This window comes from Arvicanthis niloticus, chromosome 9, assembly GCF_011762505.2.
Source record: "Arvicanthis niloticus isolate mArvNil1 chromosome 9, mArvNil1.pat.X, whole genome shotgun sequence".
NCBI lineage: Eukaryota > Metazoa > Chordata > Mammalia > Rodentia > Muridae > Arvicanthis > Arvicanthis niloticus.
Window position 1 is genome coordinate 63,393,765 of NC_047666.1, and position 19,101 is coordinate 63,412,865.

The 19,101-nt window shown below is 45.3% G+C and overlaps 1 protein-coding gene across 5 annotated transcripts in view; it reads left to right on the top strand.

The window, feature by feature from the left end:
- The window catches only part of Ano2 (anoctamin 2), a 338,029-nt gene that overhangs the window by 264,923 nt on the left and 54,005 nt on the right, over window positions 1-19,101 (top strand). For all 5 annotated transcript variants that reach the window (XM_076940592.1, XM_034512071.2, XM_076940594.1 and 2 more), the window contains 2 exons: window positions 1,474-1,669; window positions 17,696-17,807. In XM_076940592.1, the coding sequence (XP_076796707.1) occupies window positions 1,474-1,669; window positions 17,696-17,807 (308 nt within the window). The remainder of the gene's footprint in view (window positions 1-1,473; window positions 1,670-17,695; window positions 17,808-19,101) is intronic.

The following is a 19,101-nucleotide window of genomic DNA, read 5'->3' on the forward strand; positions in this document are numbered from 1 at the left end:
TGGGGTATCTTCTCTTCTTTCATCCTTGAAAACACACACAATGAAATACTCTCCCTTGACCATAAAAGACCTCTCTGCCTGCTCTGCCTTTCTTAGAGGGTCCACAGGAAAAATGCTAACATTTATAAAGCATACCAGGCTAGGCAGTCCAGTCTCTCCCTAGCACCCCAGCCTTCAGCACACTGGCACCCCAGAGGTCTGCATGGGTCCATATGCTGAAACATCTGTAGCTCATTCCCAGCCCACCAGAGGATCATTCTCACTGTCTGCAAAGTACTGATCAGACCTCTTCCCAGCCCGGCCTTCACTCTCTTCCCCACCCTCCCTGTAACTCCCCGTCTCCTCCTGTCTTTCCAGCATTTTTTTGTGTACCAGGGGAAACTTCCACCTGCCCTTTCCTCACCTCATGTTTTAAACAGTCAATGTCCCATCCCTTCTCCCCTAGAGACCAGTCAGTACCTGAACAGTCTCATTGGCAGCAAGGATGAAACATGACTTCTTTGACTGAAGCCAATTCATATTTGCTCCAGTGGCCCAGGGCAGGATGGGGCCTGCTAATGACAGAGGCCTCCCTGCTTCTGCCCCTTGCTGAGAGCCTTGATTGGGAACTCTTGCTCGCAGCATCCTGGTGCTTCTTGGAAACTGTCCTTCCTTGGCTGGGGTCCAGAGAGGAACAGTAGAGGGGAGATGGGAAAGGGCTCGCATATAGGTCGAGAAGAATCTCTGGTTCTGGGGTTCTAGAAGAGGTAATATGGACCATGGAGATTCAGGGTCTGGGGCACCTCCTTGGGACAAAGAAGCAAGAGATTTGTACATCAAATTAGAATCTGTACCTTTTATTCCAAGGTGCCTGGAAGAGAATGCAATGCTTTTGCTCACCTCATCCTGTGCAAATACCACTTGGATTGATCTTATCTTCCTCTTCTGTGCTCAACCATTACCTCCCATTGGTCAAGCTGTAACTCCTCCCTTCTCAGCTCAAACATCTCCAGTGGCACCCCATTTCCTTTAGTGGATGGTCCAACTTGAAATTCACTTCCTCCATACTATTCCTTGGCAGGGCAGATTGGCATGCTGTGTTCCCTCAGAAGCTGTCTTTATTCAGTGCTTAATATTCTCACACCTGTTATTACGGTGCCGCAGGAGCACCTCTTATCTCCATAGTAGGTAGAGTGAAGGAAATCACAGGTTGTGCCTTACGCCCCACGGTGTCCAGGATTCTCGTCTTTATTTGTGTAGTGTGATTTAGACTATTGGGATCTGGTAAATGCTGGAGATGTTCTGCCTTGAAAACCGTGTTAAAACTCAGAATGCTGCATCAGACCTCAGTGGCTTTGTAGGGCCTCTGTTGCCCACTCGGTAACCAGAGCTTGCTCACAGCTGATGTGAGCAAACATTAGGGGCTCAATAGTTGACTGCAGAGATGATTTCCTGCTTAGTAATTGCCTCCCTTCTCCTGTCTTCTCTGAACAGATCGCCCTGACGTTCTCCATTGTCTTTGGGGTCATTGTGTATCGGATCACAACTGCGGCTGCTCTGTCTCTCAACAAGGCCACGCGCTCCAATGTCCGGGTGACCGTGACCGCGACAGCGGTCATCATCAATCTTGTGGTCATCCTCATCTTGGATGAGATCTACGGTGCTGTGGCCAAGTGGCTTACCAAAATCGGTACTGTGTCTCAAATCCTTTGTCTTGAGTCTTGAATATGGTCAGCTCCATGTGTGTGAGGTGTTTGATAGGAATGACCCAAAATGACAGATGGGACAGAACAGGAGTTTGCATACTTGAGTTGTAAGAATGACGAAGTATGGTGACTTTCGGGGCCTGCCAAAGGGCCTTGCTTAAGCCAGCAGGAATCCTTCCTGTATCATGCATGCTCAGGAGACCGAGCGCCTGTATTGATTGTCTTGTACGACAGAGAGCTCACTCTTGCCTCTGTTTAATCTATGAAGTCTATCTTTTTTTTTACGCCAATATAGAAGCAAGGCAGATTCATCATTTCCTGTTAGAATCTACAGAACCTGAGCTCTCCTCATTTTCCCAGCAGCCTGTCTAAAGGGAAGAAAAGCTTCTTGATACTTGAGCCCAAGAGGGTCTTATCTATCCTCTCAAACCCTCACATTCCCCGGGCTCTAAGCAGACTTCAAAGAGGCATATCAGACTTCCCAAGCTCCAAGCCAGTGAGGAAAATGTCATGGCCCTCACATTCAGACGTGTCATTTGAGCCGGGACCTGCTGTTGCCTGAGACACATTCAGGCATTCCTGCTCATTGGATGGGGGAGGGCCAACACAGAGACCCTTCCATGGTTTGCTTAATCTGGGTGGCCTGGATGCACTCCTTCGTCTTTGAGTTGGGGGCGGGGTTCTTCTTTATTCTAGGGACTAGTCATCCCAGCCTCTCATTAGCTTCCTGGGAAAGTTGAGTCTGACATGGTGTCCAGTCTACTGCCTGTGTGACAGCACACTCAGTATTCTTGGGAGGACATGAGAGTTCTGTAGGTGCCTTTCTGCAGCATGGCCTCTATCATGAGGTTCACATAGTGGCACCCACCTTTCTTTCTTGTCCCTACTGGTGTAGATGCTTACTCTCCAAATGTGAGAGACAGCTCTGCTCCTTCAAAGCATCTACCCATGTGGTATTGCTTACATTCCTTCAATAGGCTTCTTGAGAAAAATCAGAGAGTGCTTTCAACTCAGCATCTTTGGTAATATGCTGTAACATGTTCTATTGGACATTAGGGGGAGTGTCTGACTCTCCAGAGCACCCAGGGAGGCTTGGAGGTGGGCACTTTATAGCATAGTAACTGGTGCCCAGCAGGCATGTGTAAAGGGAAGAATGCTGAGCAGAGGGGAAGTTCTTGGCAAAGAAACAAACTAAGGAAATGCCAAGGAAGGGAGAGATCAGAAAAGCACAGTAACAAGTGGCTCGTGGGACACTTGGATGGCTTGCAAGACTTTTGGTGGATGTAAATGCCAGCAGAGTGGAAGAACCAAGCTTAATATCCAGGGGAGGGAAAGCATGACACATTTATAGGAGACCAGAGAGCCCTACTATGGTGGGTGAAGTAGAGTTCATGGTAGACCCTGGCCACAGTGGAGTGGGAAGCTAAGTCTAGGGAGTTGACTGAACCTACTTTTATCTTTTGGTAGAGGACCTTATATGTCAGGGTGAGGACTCTACTTACTTTCAAAACTAGTGGGTTGTATTAATTTTGCATGGTCTTCGTGAATAGTCTGGCCCATCAGTCCACAGAGCATGCTACCGCACATTACCAGAGGTGCCAGATGAGAAGTACGGAGGATCAAGGCAGAGGTGAACAGCAGCCAGCATGTGAGCTTTAAAACAGAAAGCTGCTCCTCTGTGGGAGCTAACTCAATAACGGAGCCAAGAAAGTTCTGTACTAGCGAGTTGCCCACAGATTGGCATTCCTGATGGCAGGTCACAGCGCATGGGAGAGGTCTCTAAGTGTTGGAATCTGGAATGACACAGGACACCCTCACTCCAGGAACTTTGCTCTCACCAGAAGGGCAAAGGCAGCAGGCAGGTGAGGAAGGTCAGGATCATCTTGTAAGGTCCCCCACAAAACAAGTAATTGACCTTGCCTGAGGAGAAAAGAGTGGGATGTGTTGAGTTCAAGGTAAGGCCTTATAGTTGACTGCAAACCTCCATGTGGAAGAAACAGCTGAAGCAGAAAGGAATGTCTCTGTCCCCTACTGACCCCCCCCCTTCCCCGTACAGTACTGTAGTAGAGTTTTGGAAGATTGACATGATGTAGGTTTATGTTTGCAAACTTCCTCAGGAAGGGTGATGAAATTCTAGGTTGTCAAGGAATGGAGGCAGGAGACAACCATGGGTCCTGGAAAGATTAGTGAGTGTATGAGCAAGGAGGTGGAGATGAGGGAAGCAGAAAGCCAATGATGGTGTAGAAATGCCTTCCTGGTCCAATGAACATTTTTTTTTTAAATACAATACAGAGGAGAAAGTGGAAAATATTCATAATTTTAAAAGACCTTTTAGTAAATATTTAGTGAACATTTCCCATGTGCAAGGCTGGACATAAACTGTTGTTTAAGGTCATGAACAAAATGAATCATAAAGCTGGGGTGTGGTTCAGTGGAAGATCACTTCCCTAGCATGCACGAGACCCTACATTCAATCATTAGCATCTCACACAGACACAAGAGTGTACATACCCACATCTCTATATTGTGAGCCTATCTATACCTGTTGTTTCTCTTTTCCTTACCCAGAAAGCTCAGCCTCCTCTAGCTTGCTGAGCTACTCCCCAATGTCCCATAAGAGATAGAAATACCCTGAATTTGTTCTTAAACACACACACATACACAATTTCTTTCAGCCCCCATTATCTTCATCAGCACTATATGGCTTCAGGCAAGTGTATTTTCACTTTACTAAGGTTCAAACTCAGGTTCTACCTTGAAGATGCAGACCCCTATGCTGTTTGGTCTAAGTCTCTAACCATCAACACACAATGGTGTGCTGAGTCTCCACTCAGGAATGAGTCCATGTGGGTATTGGTCTGTTTGTTGTTCTTCACTATTCTAGGCTTGATGCTCCCAGGAGGCTCAGAGAGGTACTACCCTGCACTGGAGACCACTGACTGAATCAGGGCTCTAGCAGACAAAGCCTTTGAGTTCTGGGCTTGGCTCCCTCTCCTTTGTATCCTAGATCATGCAGCATTGAGCAGCAGGAAACCCTGCTAGACAAAGTTGTATCAATCCATCATTCCACTTCCACTCACAGATTATCACCCTGTTGTACTCTTCTCATGGTCTTATGATTCTGCCCCTGTCTTTCACCCCTTTCTATCAGTCTCTAGCTTGTTGGTGCCTTCCCAGCCATCAGAACCTGAATTTGAAGCATTATTACTGATCACTCCTGAAGAGCTGCCCATTGCCCTTAGGTAGCAATGGACCAATGTTTGAGGTTCTCAACCACCTTCTTTTCAAAGTATTCTTGTACTGCAGTCAATTCATTCAATCATGATTATCCCAGGCTACCCTATGGCATTCCAACCCTTGTGCCTGGCCACAAGAAGACTGCCTCCTTCCCATCCCTTGCTTGGCCACTCAGCCCTTGGTGATTTTGCTCCTTTTTGAATCTTCCACTCACCCATTCATCCATCAGTTCTTTGTGGAGCATCAGCTTTGTACCAGTCACAGTTCTTACAACATGAGCGGTGACAAGTCCCCTGTATACTCCTGATGTCATCATGCCTGTCACAAAACAAGGGAACAATAGACAATAAGTAAAAACACTGCATGGAGTGTAAGAAAGATGTGTTGTAGTGCAGAGTGGTCTGGGGCCATGAACTTTGGACTTAAGGTGTTCAAGAACATTCCTATCCAGCTCATCATGCTGTAGCTGTGACATGAATGAGAAATTACCAACCAGAACCTAGGCAGGAATGGTGGGAAAATGGAGCAGAAAATAAACATGGCTGTAGTTGAGAATAAGCAAGAAGGGAAAGGCCTTGGATGCTGATCATATACTGTCTTACCTTATTGCTTCTATCTGAATGAAGTTAAATTAGACTCAGCTATGCTGAGGTCACACATTCATATTTACATTCTAGTTGTTTAATATAGTTTATGTATTTTTGCTCACATTACATGTTTAATGTTGGAGACGGCTCTTTGCTTCATACAGTTACCAGACTGATGGAGGCCCCCAGAGGACAGTATGTCAGAAGAAAATGAGGGTTGGGGGGTCCCCTAGCAGAAGTGCCATCATTGCTCCTGAACACAGCTCATTTGTGGAGGAAGTTCAAACTTGAAATATTTGAAATACATGTACAGCTGAGTCACTGTCCATCCTGAGCGTCACTTGCTTAAGTTAAGAAGTGTCTGGCAGAATAATCAAGCACACTGCGAGGCATAGCTGTGAGAATGTTTCCAGAGAGGACTAAATAAAGGGAAGATCCACCCTCAATATAAGCAGTGTTATTCCAGAGGGAGGGGGCATGGGTAGGATGAAGAAGGAGAAAGCAGAAAGGCAGCTAACATAGGCATTATTTTTGTTTCCTGGCCACCCTGATGTAAGACACTGTTCTTTGATGCAACTGAAAGCTCTGAAATTATAGCCAGAACAAACTCTTCCCTCATTTTAAATTGTTTCTGCCAAGTATTATGTCACAGTGACAGCCCTACCCCCACCTCCACCCCCACTGATTAGCATGAAATGCCCATCTGTTGGGACAGGTCTGTGCTCCTAATTCTACTCAGGCTGTAGAACCCCTGAGGCCAATGGCTCTTGGGATCTCTTACCCAGTGCCTGCTCTTGGTGATCTTAGCACACATCTGCAGATGTCACTGTCTGTGAAATGCATTTCCTCTTGGATCCATCCTTCTCAAATAAAGTGTTCACAGCTTACCCACAGGATAAGCATACTGCCAGCCACACAACAGAGGCTACTGTGTGGTTGTGTGTATCCATGGTCTCAACTCGGCTTATCTAAAAAGGCTTCCAGTAAGCAGTGAGATGCATATGGCAAACACAAAGTTGTCCAAAAAGGATGTAGATGGAGAAGAGGCAACAAGGGTGTCAGGACTTTAGGCTTCCTAGTGGCAAAGAACACACACCAACAGAGATGCTCCTACAGTGTAGGTACCTAGTATAACCACAGGCAGAGGTGTGTCTTCAGGACATCAGGACAGCTTCTGTGGAGACACAGAACCATCAATAATGCCATTTAATGGAATGACAAATGTGCCAAGCTGAGGGGCTTGCCCAGGCATTCTCACACTCTGTCTAGTGCCCAGCTGGCTTCCTGCCCCAGAGCTCCTGATAGTTGTGGAGCCTGAGACTGTATGCTTTGCTTGCCAGGTGCAAACAGCTGGTACAAACAACCCTAACAAGTTACCGAGCATTTCCTCCAGGCTGTGTGAAGGAAGACCAGTCAGGCCATCTGAAAGCCATGCTTGCCATAATGTTTATGACAAAAGGCAAATTTTGTTAAATGCCTTGAAGGCGATCAACTCAGACGTGGGTAGATAAAAGCTGCAATTGCCTCCCCAGCTGCCATACTAACAATGGCAATGGGTTATCTGCAAAAGGCAGCAGACTCTGAAGATAGCATGGCATTGGTGAAGCAGGGGGCTTATAAGCTGAAACTAGGAGTATGTAGAGAAATGGCTGGAGCCTAGGAGTCTTGTCTGAGTGTGCATTTGGCCAGTAAGGCACTTTGGACCCTGTGTATATCCAGGTTCAGCGTATACCAGAAATGAGGTTCCAGTGAGAAGGGGATGAGGTCCGTCTTAATCTTCAATGATGTATTCTTCCTTAGAGAGACAATAGGTGACAGCTATGGGAAAAGGATCTGTAGACAGCACATGGCTCATGCATGGAAAGAGGCTCAGAGACAAGGGGAACCCAGCTGACCAGTTCCAGGCATTTCGTAATGTCTAGGTTCTTGACCACTGCAATCTTGTCATCAGCATAGGCCCAGGTCTAGCCTGGCCTAGAAGGGGGCCAAGTGGAGAGGCAGGTTGGTCACGATGCCCTCTGCTGGCTGTACTAGCTTCAGCTTGGTTCCTCCTCTTGTCTCCTTCTTTTCTCTTCAAATCATGTGCAAAATGCTAGCACACAAAGCTTCGTAAGCCTTTCAGCTCTCTCTGTTGTGCTTCTCTGAGTTGCAAGGCTGGACTTATGTGGGCATTAGAAACATGGCAAACTCCAGTCAAGCCAATGCCTTCAATTCTTAAGAAAGTTGCTATGCTTACAAGCTGTTTGAACAAATGTTGCCATGGCTCACACCTGCTTGTCACTGCCCAGGTGATCTTAGATGGAGCAGGGCTCAGATAGGACAAAAGCAAAGGGGGGACAGACCCAAGAAGCACTCTCATTGAGTGCTGCCTTCTGTGCACTGTTCCAGGCACTTGTAAACACTGGGCACACTTTGATCTACATAACCTTTTGTTGGTGGTGTTGATGGCTGAACTTTGGGGGTTTTGTTTTGGTTCTTTAGACAGGGTCTCACCATGTATCCTGGGCTGGATGTGAACTCATTGTATAGCACAGGTTGGCTTCCAACTCATAGTCCTCTGCTTCAGCCTCCAAGTGTACATGCCTGTACATGGTGCGCATCACCATGCCTGTTTCCTGTTGTTATACTTCTTGAGGAAGCAGAAACAAGTGTTCATTTATACTATATATGGAACAGTCATGGACCAAAGAAACTATTCCATCCAAGTCTAGTTTCATGAACCAGTAAGCTTATTGGAGCTACTTACAAGATATATGGTGAGAGATTACTTATAGAAACAGGAGTGAGTCAAAGGCAGCCACATGACCATAAAGGCCACCCTAGCACAGGTGCTGACTCATGGAAGCTATATTCCTAGAGCTCCCTGCACAACATGGCAGAAGTCTCTTCTTCTCTTTTCACATGAATTATTAATACACATATATTGCATATATGATACATATAAATACAGTATGTGTATATGTATATGCATGTGTGTTTGACTGTACATGTATATAACCTCCAGGAAGGGCTTTGTGAATCTTGTAAGTTTTAGGAGCTTCCTGAGAGGGAATGTTTGAATTCAAGGAAGTTGCTACCCGACAGCTTCCACCACTGTATTTTCAATTTCCAATTGGTCATTTCTTTGACATTACTTATGGCACTGCTGAAGAAGTTTAGAAATTTGAGTGGACAAAGCAGTTAATATGTATACATGTCTATGTGCATGTATGCACACCCACTTGACACAGAGCTTACTATGTACTGTAGCTGTAAGGATTTTCATTATAGTAAAACAAATGTTCTTAATTTATGATGGACCTGTAGCTCAATAAACTCATTAGATGTTGAAAATACCATGAGTCAAAGGGGAATTTAATGTCCCCAGTGTAAGGGACATCAAACATAGCATGCTATACAGTGTCAGTTGACTCCCCTCAGGATCTTGTAGCTGACTAGAAGTTGAAACTTACACTCATTGCCCACCATCCTCTGATAATAGCTGGCTAATGGTTCTTTTCTCCCTCCAATTAAAAAATTAAAAGATAGGAAAATAGCTAAGAGAAAGTGAAGGAGAGGTTTATTGGTGAGTGTTAGATTCCTTGGGTAGAGATGGAACCCAGGAGCTGGTTTTTTCTAGGTTCCTACCAGTGATGTCCTTTCTGTCCTATGTTAGTCCCAGGTTATCAGTGTGTAGTTTCCAACACTGGAATCAGATCTCCGAGTATGGACACAACTACTGATAGGATCCTCCATCTTGGGCAGGGGTACAGAACCAGCTACAATAAGGTCCTCTGTCTTAGCACAGATTCAGGTGCACGTGCTGGTGTGTTGGAGGAGGGTTGATCCCAAGCCCCATTTTCTTAGTGTGGAAATGGGAAAGGAGAAGGAACCTGGAGGTGAAGACAGACTGCTTTGGGAGAAATGGAAACTTAGTGCCAAGAAAAAAAAATGTGGCTCTTCTTTCCTTGAGCCCATGGTCTCACTTACTGGAAATCCCTCACCCAGGAAAAGGTCAACATCCAAAGCATGGTTCCTTCTGAGTATGGCTTTTACCAATTGTGAAGATCAAGTATCACCAGATGGACCATCACAAATGGAGAGCATGTGTATATTCAACCTCCAAACAGCACCAATGATGTAGGCAGTCTTACTTTTCCCATTTTATTTATTTGTATTACTTGTTGCTAGACAAAGAACTTTGTTGACCTTTTTTTTTCCCCAAACTTTATTCTTAAACTTAATTAGGTGTAAAGAGTAAATTGCATATAATCAAAAATGGAGAAAACCTTGAGTATCTAAAGGACTTAGGATTAATCCTATTAGAGATCTGAATTTCATTAGATTCGCATGACATCTTACAGTGGCAACAATATCTGATACTCAATTTAGAAGGAGAGAGGCTTATTCTGGCTTCCATTTTCTGCCCATCCTGGTGAGGAAGGAGTGGTGGATGGTCTGTCTAGGTGTATGTGTGATGAGGTTTCCTGTATCTGGATGGATCAGGAGGCATACTGAAACAGAAGGGAGGTGGAGCCATAACTCTCAAAGACCAACCCCCAACTACTTGCTTCCACCACCCAAGCTTCTCATCCTGAAGGTTCTACAAACTTCCAAAACACCACTATCAGCTGAGGCCATGTGTTTAATCACAGGGGCCTGTAAGGGACATTTCAAACTCAAGCCATAACAATCTACAAACAAAAATTTAAAAATACAGTTATAATCTAGATTAGTTGTTCTTAGAGGCTTTTTTCAAGTTCTGCAAGAGTTGACAAATGGGTCTGGGAGAAGGCTTAGTCAATAAAATACTCGCTGTGTAATTAGGAGGAGTTGAGTTCAAACCCCTAGCACCCATGTAAAAAAAAAAAAAAACCCAAACAAAAGCCAACAAACAAACAGAAAAACAAAAACAACACAAACCAACAAACAAAAATAAAAATAGGCGTGGCACATGTGCCTGTAATTCCAGTAGTGGAAACAGAAACAAGTGGATGCTGAAGGTCCCTAGCAAGTCAAGTGCCTTAGTTACTATTCCATTGCTGTGAGGAGACACCATGACCAAGGCAACTAATTAAAGAAAACATTTAATTTGGGGGTTTGCTTATAGTTTCAGAGGGTTAGTTCATAATCATCTTGGTGGGATAGTCGGAAGACAGGCACATTGTCCGAGCAATAGCTGAAAGCTTTATATCTTGATCTGTAGGCAGCAGGCAGAGAGGGAGGGGCAAGAACTGATGTGGACTTTTAGAACTTCAAAACTCACTCCCAATGGCACATTTCCTCTAACAAGACCATACCTCGTAATCTTTCCCAAACTCTTCCATTCTCTGGTGAGGTGACTAAGAGTTCAAATCCATGAACTTCTAAAGGCCACTATCATTGAAACCATCACATCATGTTATCTGAAATAACAAGCTTCCGGTCCAGTGAGAGATCCTGTTCAAGGGAATAAGGGAGAACATGATGGAGGAAGTCATCCGACATCCTCCTCTGGCTTCTGCATGCATGCACATGGATGCATGTACCCATACACTCACATGTCACACACACACACACACACACACACACACACACACACACACACACACACATTTTAAAATTAAAAGAGGGGCCTAGAGAGGTGGTTCCACAGTTAAAACCACTTGCTGCTATTCCAGAGGACCTAAGTTTGGTTCTGGACACACAGGTCAGGTGCTCACAACCTTCCGTAACTCCTTTGTCCTCCAAGGGCAAACATATCTGGTGGTCAGTTTAGACCTGTGTTGCCTTCATCTTGTCAGAGCAGAAGGTGGGGCAGGTGCTTGGTGCTCTCAGCTGAACTTAGGGGTATGCAGGCAGAAAGACAGGAGAACAGACAGACAGTCTCATTTGTGCCCTTGAGGTTTTTTAAAGGAATTGTTAATTAATTAAATTTACTTGATGATTCTCTGCTTTCTGATTCTCTCCTTTGTTCCCTAACAGCCCCTTCCAGCAAATTCCTTTTGTACATTCATGTCTTTTTTTTTTCTGTGACCCCCCTGACATATAACCCTGCTGAGAAGGTGAGAGGTAAGAGTGCTTTCCTAACCTGAGCTAGCTGACCAACACATCTCTTTCATTTGCCTGCTTAAGCAAGGAAGCCCAAGTCTCTCCTGTTAGCAAGTCAATACCCACCCTACCCCCCCACTGGGCCAGGCAGCCCAGTAATCCTATCTATTTGGGAGGCTGAGGCAGGAAGATCATGAGTCCAAGAACAACTCAATGACATCTTCTCTCAAGATTAAAAGTTTTTTGTTTTTTTCATAAAAGATTTGAGGTTATGGCTCAATGGTTGAGCACTTCCTGGGATACCAATTGCCCTAGATTTGATATTTAGGGCCAGGGCAGCAGGAAGTCCTGAACTGGGGTGTGGCTCTCTGCAGTCACGTAGTTCTCTTATATGTCTGAAGAATTGCAACCCTGTATAATTACAGTCCACTCAGGACTGGTCCAGTGACACCATGTTCCCTTCATGCCTCTTTATTGCCAGTAACATCTTTATTAGAACCATGACCTTTGACCCAAGTGTGTCAAATCCTGGTTCTGGCTGGATGGGAGTCATCACCACATCCACTTCTGGGGTATGACAGCCCTTGCTCTGAGTCTCCTTGCTATACCACATATTATTATACCACATAGGTTATACACATATGCAACATAGACAGCAGCAGCCTATCCTTTCCATTGTACAAATTGGTAGCATAACAGAAAAGCCCCTCCACTCCGTGAAACTGGTGAGGTGGTTGAACTTTTTGAGGTGCCTTTCACCTGAGGGCCTCCGGTGAGAGACTGCCACCATCAGGGTTCCCTGAACTTCATTCAGAAGGGAATAATTCCCAGCTCCCTTAGCTGATCCGCTGGCTGCCTAATTACCCAGCTGGTGGCTTCCAGGAGGGGATTCTCTTCCCCGGAATCAGGCAAGACAACACTGTCACACACCAAGATTCAGCCAGTTCCTCCACCTACCCACTATATACTCATACAAGTAGAGGGAAGACTGGCTGGCTAGGCTGTCAGGAAACATTGCTGCTTGTGGAAGCTCAGTCACCCTGGGAGAGAGGCTGAGAAGGCTTTCTGGACTCAGGGCTTTCATGCTTCTGGACCCTCAGTGCCATGGCTGACCCATCTAAGACATATGGAGGCACAGTCCTGGGTTTGTTGTTTTTGTTGCCATCTTGATGGCTCTGTTGGCCGGGCTGCTGGGGAGCCCCCGCTATAAGATGCTTTCCCAAGGTTGTGTGCCAGGCATCTTGTTGTTAACTGATATTTCCATGTGATCAGGAGGGAGCTCTGGGGATGTTGAGTCCTAAGCTGGCCTCCTGAGACGAATATGGGCTTTCACACTAATTACCTTCCAAGGCAGCTTACAGCTGGGATATTAGCACTCCTGGGTTTTAGTGACACAATGCAGCAGAGGCTTGACGCTTAACAAAAGGGGGTGGGTAGGCAAGGACACTGTATGGAAATGTTGTCAGAATGTCTGTTCCTTCCTGGTTCTAGATGAAGTCATAGAGGAATACCTTCCATGGGTTGGGAACAGGTGAAACTGCAGACAACCGCTAATCCACCTGGCTCTCTCAAGGAGGTGAAATCACGGCCAGCCTTCCTCCTCATCCTGTCAACATTGGATGCTCCTTTAAATCCCCATAGCAACGGGATCTAAAGACACTTTATTTGGACTGTTTCTCACGAGGCCCAATTCAGACCACAGGAGATGTCTCAGTCTGCCCAGTGGCCTGACACACAGATAGCTGTGGGGTGACCCTTATACAGTTTCCCACCCATGTGAATTCTGAGACTATGTTTCATACTTTCAGTCACACAGCAGTCTCTGTAGGAAGCAGGTGTAGCTCCCTGTGCTGGCTTCTGAAAGATCCAAAAGCCCAGACACAGCCCCTAGCATTGTCCTCCAGCCCTACCCAGCCCCACTGTCCCACTTCCATCGTCTAAGCTTTCTTTCCTTCAGCCCTGCCTGTCTAAGAAGGCTTGTTCAAATGCCACTGCGGCCACAAGGCTTCCCAAGGCAGGGAACCCAAGTGATTTAGTGGCCTATCAAGTAGATTTGGACTGTTTATTGAAAATGCCCATTATTTATGGGAGCACACAGCCCTAAAAGCCTAGCGCAGGCTGCTTTTAAAAATAAAACCAATAAATAATCGCCAAGCCCATGATTTGTCACCGTGGAGAGAGAAAGCCACTCATTCCTCGTTGGAGTGAAGAGATCCGAAAACACCAGATTCCTCTTTTTATTTTATTTTTTTTTTCTCAGAGAACACAGAGGAAATTCCTGTAGGGACCGGGAGATCTGAGCACAGTCAGTTCAAAGGGGATTATAAAAGGAAATCAAAGACACGTGTCGCCCCTTACCTCATCCTAATCCTCCTCTACACATAGTCACAAGATAAGCATTCCAAATTCTCAGACCCTCAGGTCTCATTACTTATTTTTAGGTGACATTTGTTTTAATTTTCTTACCCAAAAACTATTTCAAAGAGAAGAGTTAAGGGCAACTTACTTTTGAATTGAATGAGGCACGTACTCTGGGCAGAGGATCAAATTCCCTCCCTTCCTCCCTCCCTCCTCCCTTCCTTCCTTCCTTCCTTCCTTCCTTCCTTCCTTTTCTTTCTTAAGAGAAAAATCTATTGTAACATTTTTTCCTTTTCTCCTCCTTCCTCCTCTCCATGTTTCTCCTTTTCTTCCTCCTCTGTTCTCTTGCCCTTTTCTGTCCTCCCTTTTCTCCTCCACTATCTGTGCTTTACCTCAGTCTCTTTCCATCTGAACACTGGCTACAACCGGCCACTGTGGACAGTGTTTATATATGTCTCTCTGCCCAACTTCAAGCAGGACTCTGTTATCTAACACACCAGCCTGGGCACAAATCTAAGATTCTCCCTCTCCCCCACCTCTGTCTCTGTCTCTGTCCTTGTCTCTGTCTCTCTCTGTGTGTGTCTCTCTCTGTCTCTGTCTGTCCCTCTTTGTCTGTCTCTGTCTCTCTGTCTCTCTCTGTCTCTCTCTGTGTATGTATGTGTGTGTAAAAGTAGGTATACATATGTAAGCATGGTACGGGGGCAGAGCTAGTGGATGTCAGATATATTTCTCAGTTATTCTCCATCTTATATTTTGAGATACGCTTTCTCAAAATACACTTTCTGCAGATCACTGATTTGCTATACTGGCTGGCCAGCAACCTCCTTCAATTCACTTGTCTGCACTAGAGTTCTGGAATTGTGGCACAAAATTCAGCTTTTTGGCATTGGGTGCTGAGGATCTACACTCAGCCAGGACAGAGACTGACAGACAAGAAGGGGCCTGAGTGGGGCATCCTTCAAAGACATCCCTTCAGTGACTTCCTCCAACTAGGCCTACCCCATAACAGCCCATTCCGTATGAACAGGTCAGGCTCATACCTATGCTGGGTCATCGAGCCTCCACAGGACTAAGGGACTCCTCTCCCATTCATGCTAAATAAGGCCTTCCACTGTTGACTATGAAGCTGGAGCCACGGGCCCCTCCATGTGTACTCTTTGGTTGGCGGTTTAGTTCCTGGGAGCTTTGGGGGGTCTGGCTGGTTGATGTCGTTGTTCTTCCTATGGGGTTGCAAACCCCTTCAGCTCCTTCAGTCCTTTCTCTAACTCCTCCATTGGGGACCCCGTACGCAGTCCTATGGTTGGCTGCAATTATCCGCATCTGTATTGGTCAGGCTCTGGCAGAGCCTCTCAAGGGACAGCTATACCAGGCTCCTATCAGCAAGTGCATCTTGGCATCAGCAATAGTTTTTTTAAAAGGCATAGATATAGGTAGTTAGTACAGGAAGATATTTAAGTTCATATAAGAAAACAGAAAAATGGGGGTGCCAACTGGAGACATCTGGAAAATTTTTTCTGGGAGGAGTTTAGCTTGAATGCTAAAGAATGCAAGGACTTGTACATGGGAAGAGAGGTCAGGGAAGGGCAGGCCAGAAAAAAGAGCAGGGTGTCAGTTTAACTATTCCTTTGCAGAGTGCATATGAACAAATTGGATGCATCCTGTGTGTGGTCCTGGCACTATTCCCCGGGCTTGGGCCACTTTTATTCTTACATTTCTACATGATGCAAAGTTAGTCTTTATCCTTACAAGTATGGCCATGTGCCATGATTCTAAAATATTTGTGCCCCAACCCCTCAAATTCATCTGCAGAAATCCTGTCTTAGGGCTTCTATTGCTACAATAAAACACCATGACCAAAAGGAACTTGTGGAGGAAAGGGCTTGTTTGGGTTACACGTCCATATCATTGTTCATCACCAAGGGAAGTAGAACAGAAACTCAAGCAGGGCAGGGACCTGGAGGCAGGAACTGATGCAGAGGCCACAGAGGATTGCTTGCTCATTGTGTCTTGCTCAGCCTGGCTTCTTATAGAACCCAGGACCACCAGCCTAGAGATGGGTACCACCCACAACGGGCTAGGTCCTTCTCAGTCAATTACTAGTTAAGAAAATACCTTAGAGGCTATTCTACAACTCTATCTTATGGATGCATTTTCTTAATGGAGATTCCCTCCTCTCAGATGAATTTAACTTGTGTTAAGTTGACATAAAACTATCCAGCACAAATCCTAAATCAGCAAGATGACACAGTGTTAGGGGTGGGACACTTGAGAAGAGATGATTTAGATCATGAAGCAGTGACTTTATAATGAATTTAGAAAAAAGAGACCCCAGGAATTGACTGCCTCTCCACCACAGTGGGGCACAGCCATGAGGTGCCTTCTGTGGAGCAGAAACCAGGTCCTTTTGAGAGGAGATTGAGCCTGGATGTTGAAGAATGCATGAACACACAAATGAAGAGAGGATCAGGGAAGGGTACTACTGAGTCTGCCTTGATCTTATCTCTCCAGTTTTCAGAATTTTCAGAAATAGGCTTCTGGTTGTTCTGTAATCTAACTAGTTGGTTATATTTTATTCAACAGTACAGATGGGTTAACAATGCCCCGTTCCCTCTGTCACAAAATCATTTATCTGCCACAGTTGATTCACAAGAATCTCCCAGCATCCTCAGCCTTCTGAGGGAACCAGAGAGGTTTTTGCTCAATCTTCTCCAGCCTTGCTAAAGATGTTGACCAATTCCTCTGCTGGGGCATGACAGAATACACTGGGCCTGTGACATATGGGTTTGAGACATGGGCTCAGCCATGTTTTTCTCTGTACCTTTTCTGGTGACCTTTCATTATTTGAATCATTTGAGAGAACAATCAGGAGGCATCTCAGCCTTTCCCAGAACTTGCAGATAAATGCCTTGCCAGTAAAAATGGAGGAGAAGATAAAGAAAACAACTCAGATGCCCTATCAGTTTTGTTTTAGTACAATTTTTTTTAGAATTGTTTATTTTATGTATATGAGTACACTGTCACTGTATTCATTCAGACCAGAACAGGGCATCGGATTCCCATTACAGAAGGTTGTGAGCCACCATGTGGTTGCTGGGAATTGAACTCAGGACCTCTGGAAGAGCAGTCAGCTCTCTTAACCACTGAGCCATCTCTCCAGCCCCCTGTTTTAGTACAATTTTATAGAAATTATATACATGAAGGCTGGCTGACCTCCCCTGGACCAAGTAAGGGTGGGGGCCAGAGGCTCTCCCTGTTCAAGCTCTTCTCTGTGGGGTACAGAATGACCCCACTGATTAGGAGGTCATGAGAAGGGCAGTAGGAAGAGCAGGGTGAAGATCTTATGTACCTTATGTAACCTCAGATTATCTTGCAAATTGTTCAGCATCTCCCAGATGAATCTATCAGTTCTCATGTGCTACCCAGACAGGTCACTTGATTTCTGCTCCAGGGTTGTAACATGAGAGGCAGTGGTTTATGCCAAGGTCAAAACTCTTACCTCTGGGCTGAAAAAATGGCTTGACTCACCCCTTAAGAGTACATACTGCTCTTGCAGACAACGGGAGTTTGGTTTCCAGCATCTACATCACATGGTTGACAACCTCTTGTATCTCCAGCTCCAAGAGATACAATGCTGTCTTCTGCCCTTTGAATGTACATGCATTCATAGATGTGCATGTGTGTACGGTGGCATGCACACACATAAACACACACACACACACACACACACACACACACAGACACACACCCACACACACAAAAATGAAGGAAAAGAAAAGCCCCTCTCATTTCATTCTCATCAGCTTTGCTCTTCCCTTGCAGAGGTTCCAAAAACAGAGCAGACTTTTGAAGAGCGCTTGATCCTCAAAGCTTTCTTGCTCAAGTTTGTCAATGCCTACTCCCCCATCTTCTATGTGGCCTTTTTCAAGGGGAGGTGAGTATAACAGTAGCAATTCACTACTGACTGTGTCCTCCATTATCAAGACAAGTAGGGTCATTCTGTCCCCATTGTCAGCTCCCATTCTCACTCTCTTCTTTTCCCTTGGTTGGGATGAGCTGTTTCCCATTCGGTTATCCATGAAGAAATGGATTTTCATCCTTAGAATCAAATGTCCATGGTAACTACACAAGACTTTGAGCAAGACCATGAAGGGAGACTCTTAGAAGAGTTAGTGTCCTTGACAATGAAACAGAAGAGAACTATGTGTCTGGCCAGAGGCTCCACGGTCACATGGTACAGTTTGGTGCTGACTACATGGAATTGATATAGGCTTCACAGATGAGAGGCACAATCCTTCACAAGACTGCTCTCACTTCCTACACCAGCCAGATACTCTGGGCCACTCAGGACATTTGACTTTCTGACCCTCTAGCTGGCTTCTCTAATTCTATAATTCACTAGAATAACTCACAGAATTAGCAAATGTGAAATGCTCACACTCATAGACTTATTATGTTTAGAGGAGGAGGAATCAAAAACATCAAACAGGAGTGGCTCATAGATGATGTCCCAGAGGGTCCTGATACTGAAGCTCCCATGTCCTAGGGACTCATTACCCTCCTGGAATATCCATGAGCTACAACCAAGCTCACCCAATATCTCTTTGCATTTTTAATATAGTGTGGTTATACCATTAGATGAAGCTCAGATTCCTGTCTCCTTTCCCCCTCTGAGGGCAGAATACTGTCTGATGGCTCAGAGGTCCAGTTAACTGGTCAATCCCTGGCATCTCCTGTCCTCCTCCTGCATAATCTCACTAGGATAAATATAGGCAGTAGTTCCAAGAGCCCATAATAAATAACAAAGATGTCCCTATCACCATGGAGAGTCTAAGAACTTGGAGGCTCCTCCCAATGACTAATGGCAAGGGAAGCGGGTTGGGGAGCTCTTTCTGTTTGACATTGATTGTTGCTTTTCTTGAAACGGGACATCACTATGAAGTCAAGGATCGCCACAAGCTCATTATATAGTTCAGGCTTGACTTCCTGGCCAAACTTCTCAAGTCCTAAGATCACAAGTACCCCCCCCCACATATACCCTGATAAAATTATTTATTGTACAGTAGATTTGGATGTAAAACCTCTTCTTTTTTTTTTTAAGAATTTATTTATTTATTTTGTGTAAGTACACTGTAGCTGTCTTCAGACACCCATATGAGGGCATCAGATCTCATTATGGATGGTTGTGAGCCACCATGTGGTTGCTGGGATTTGAACTCATGACCTCT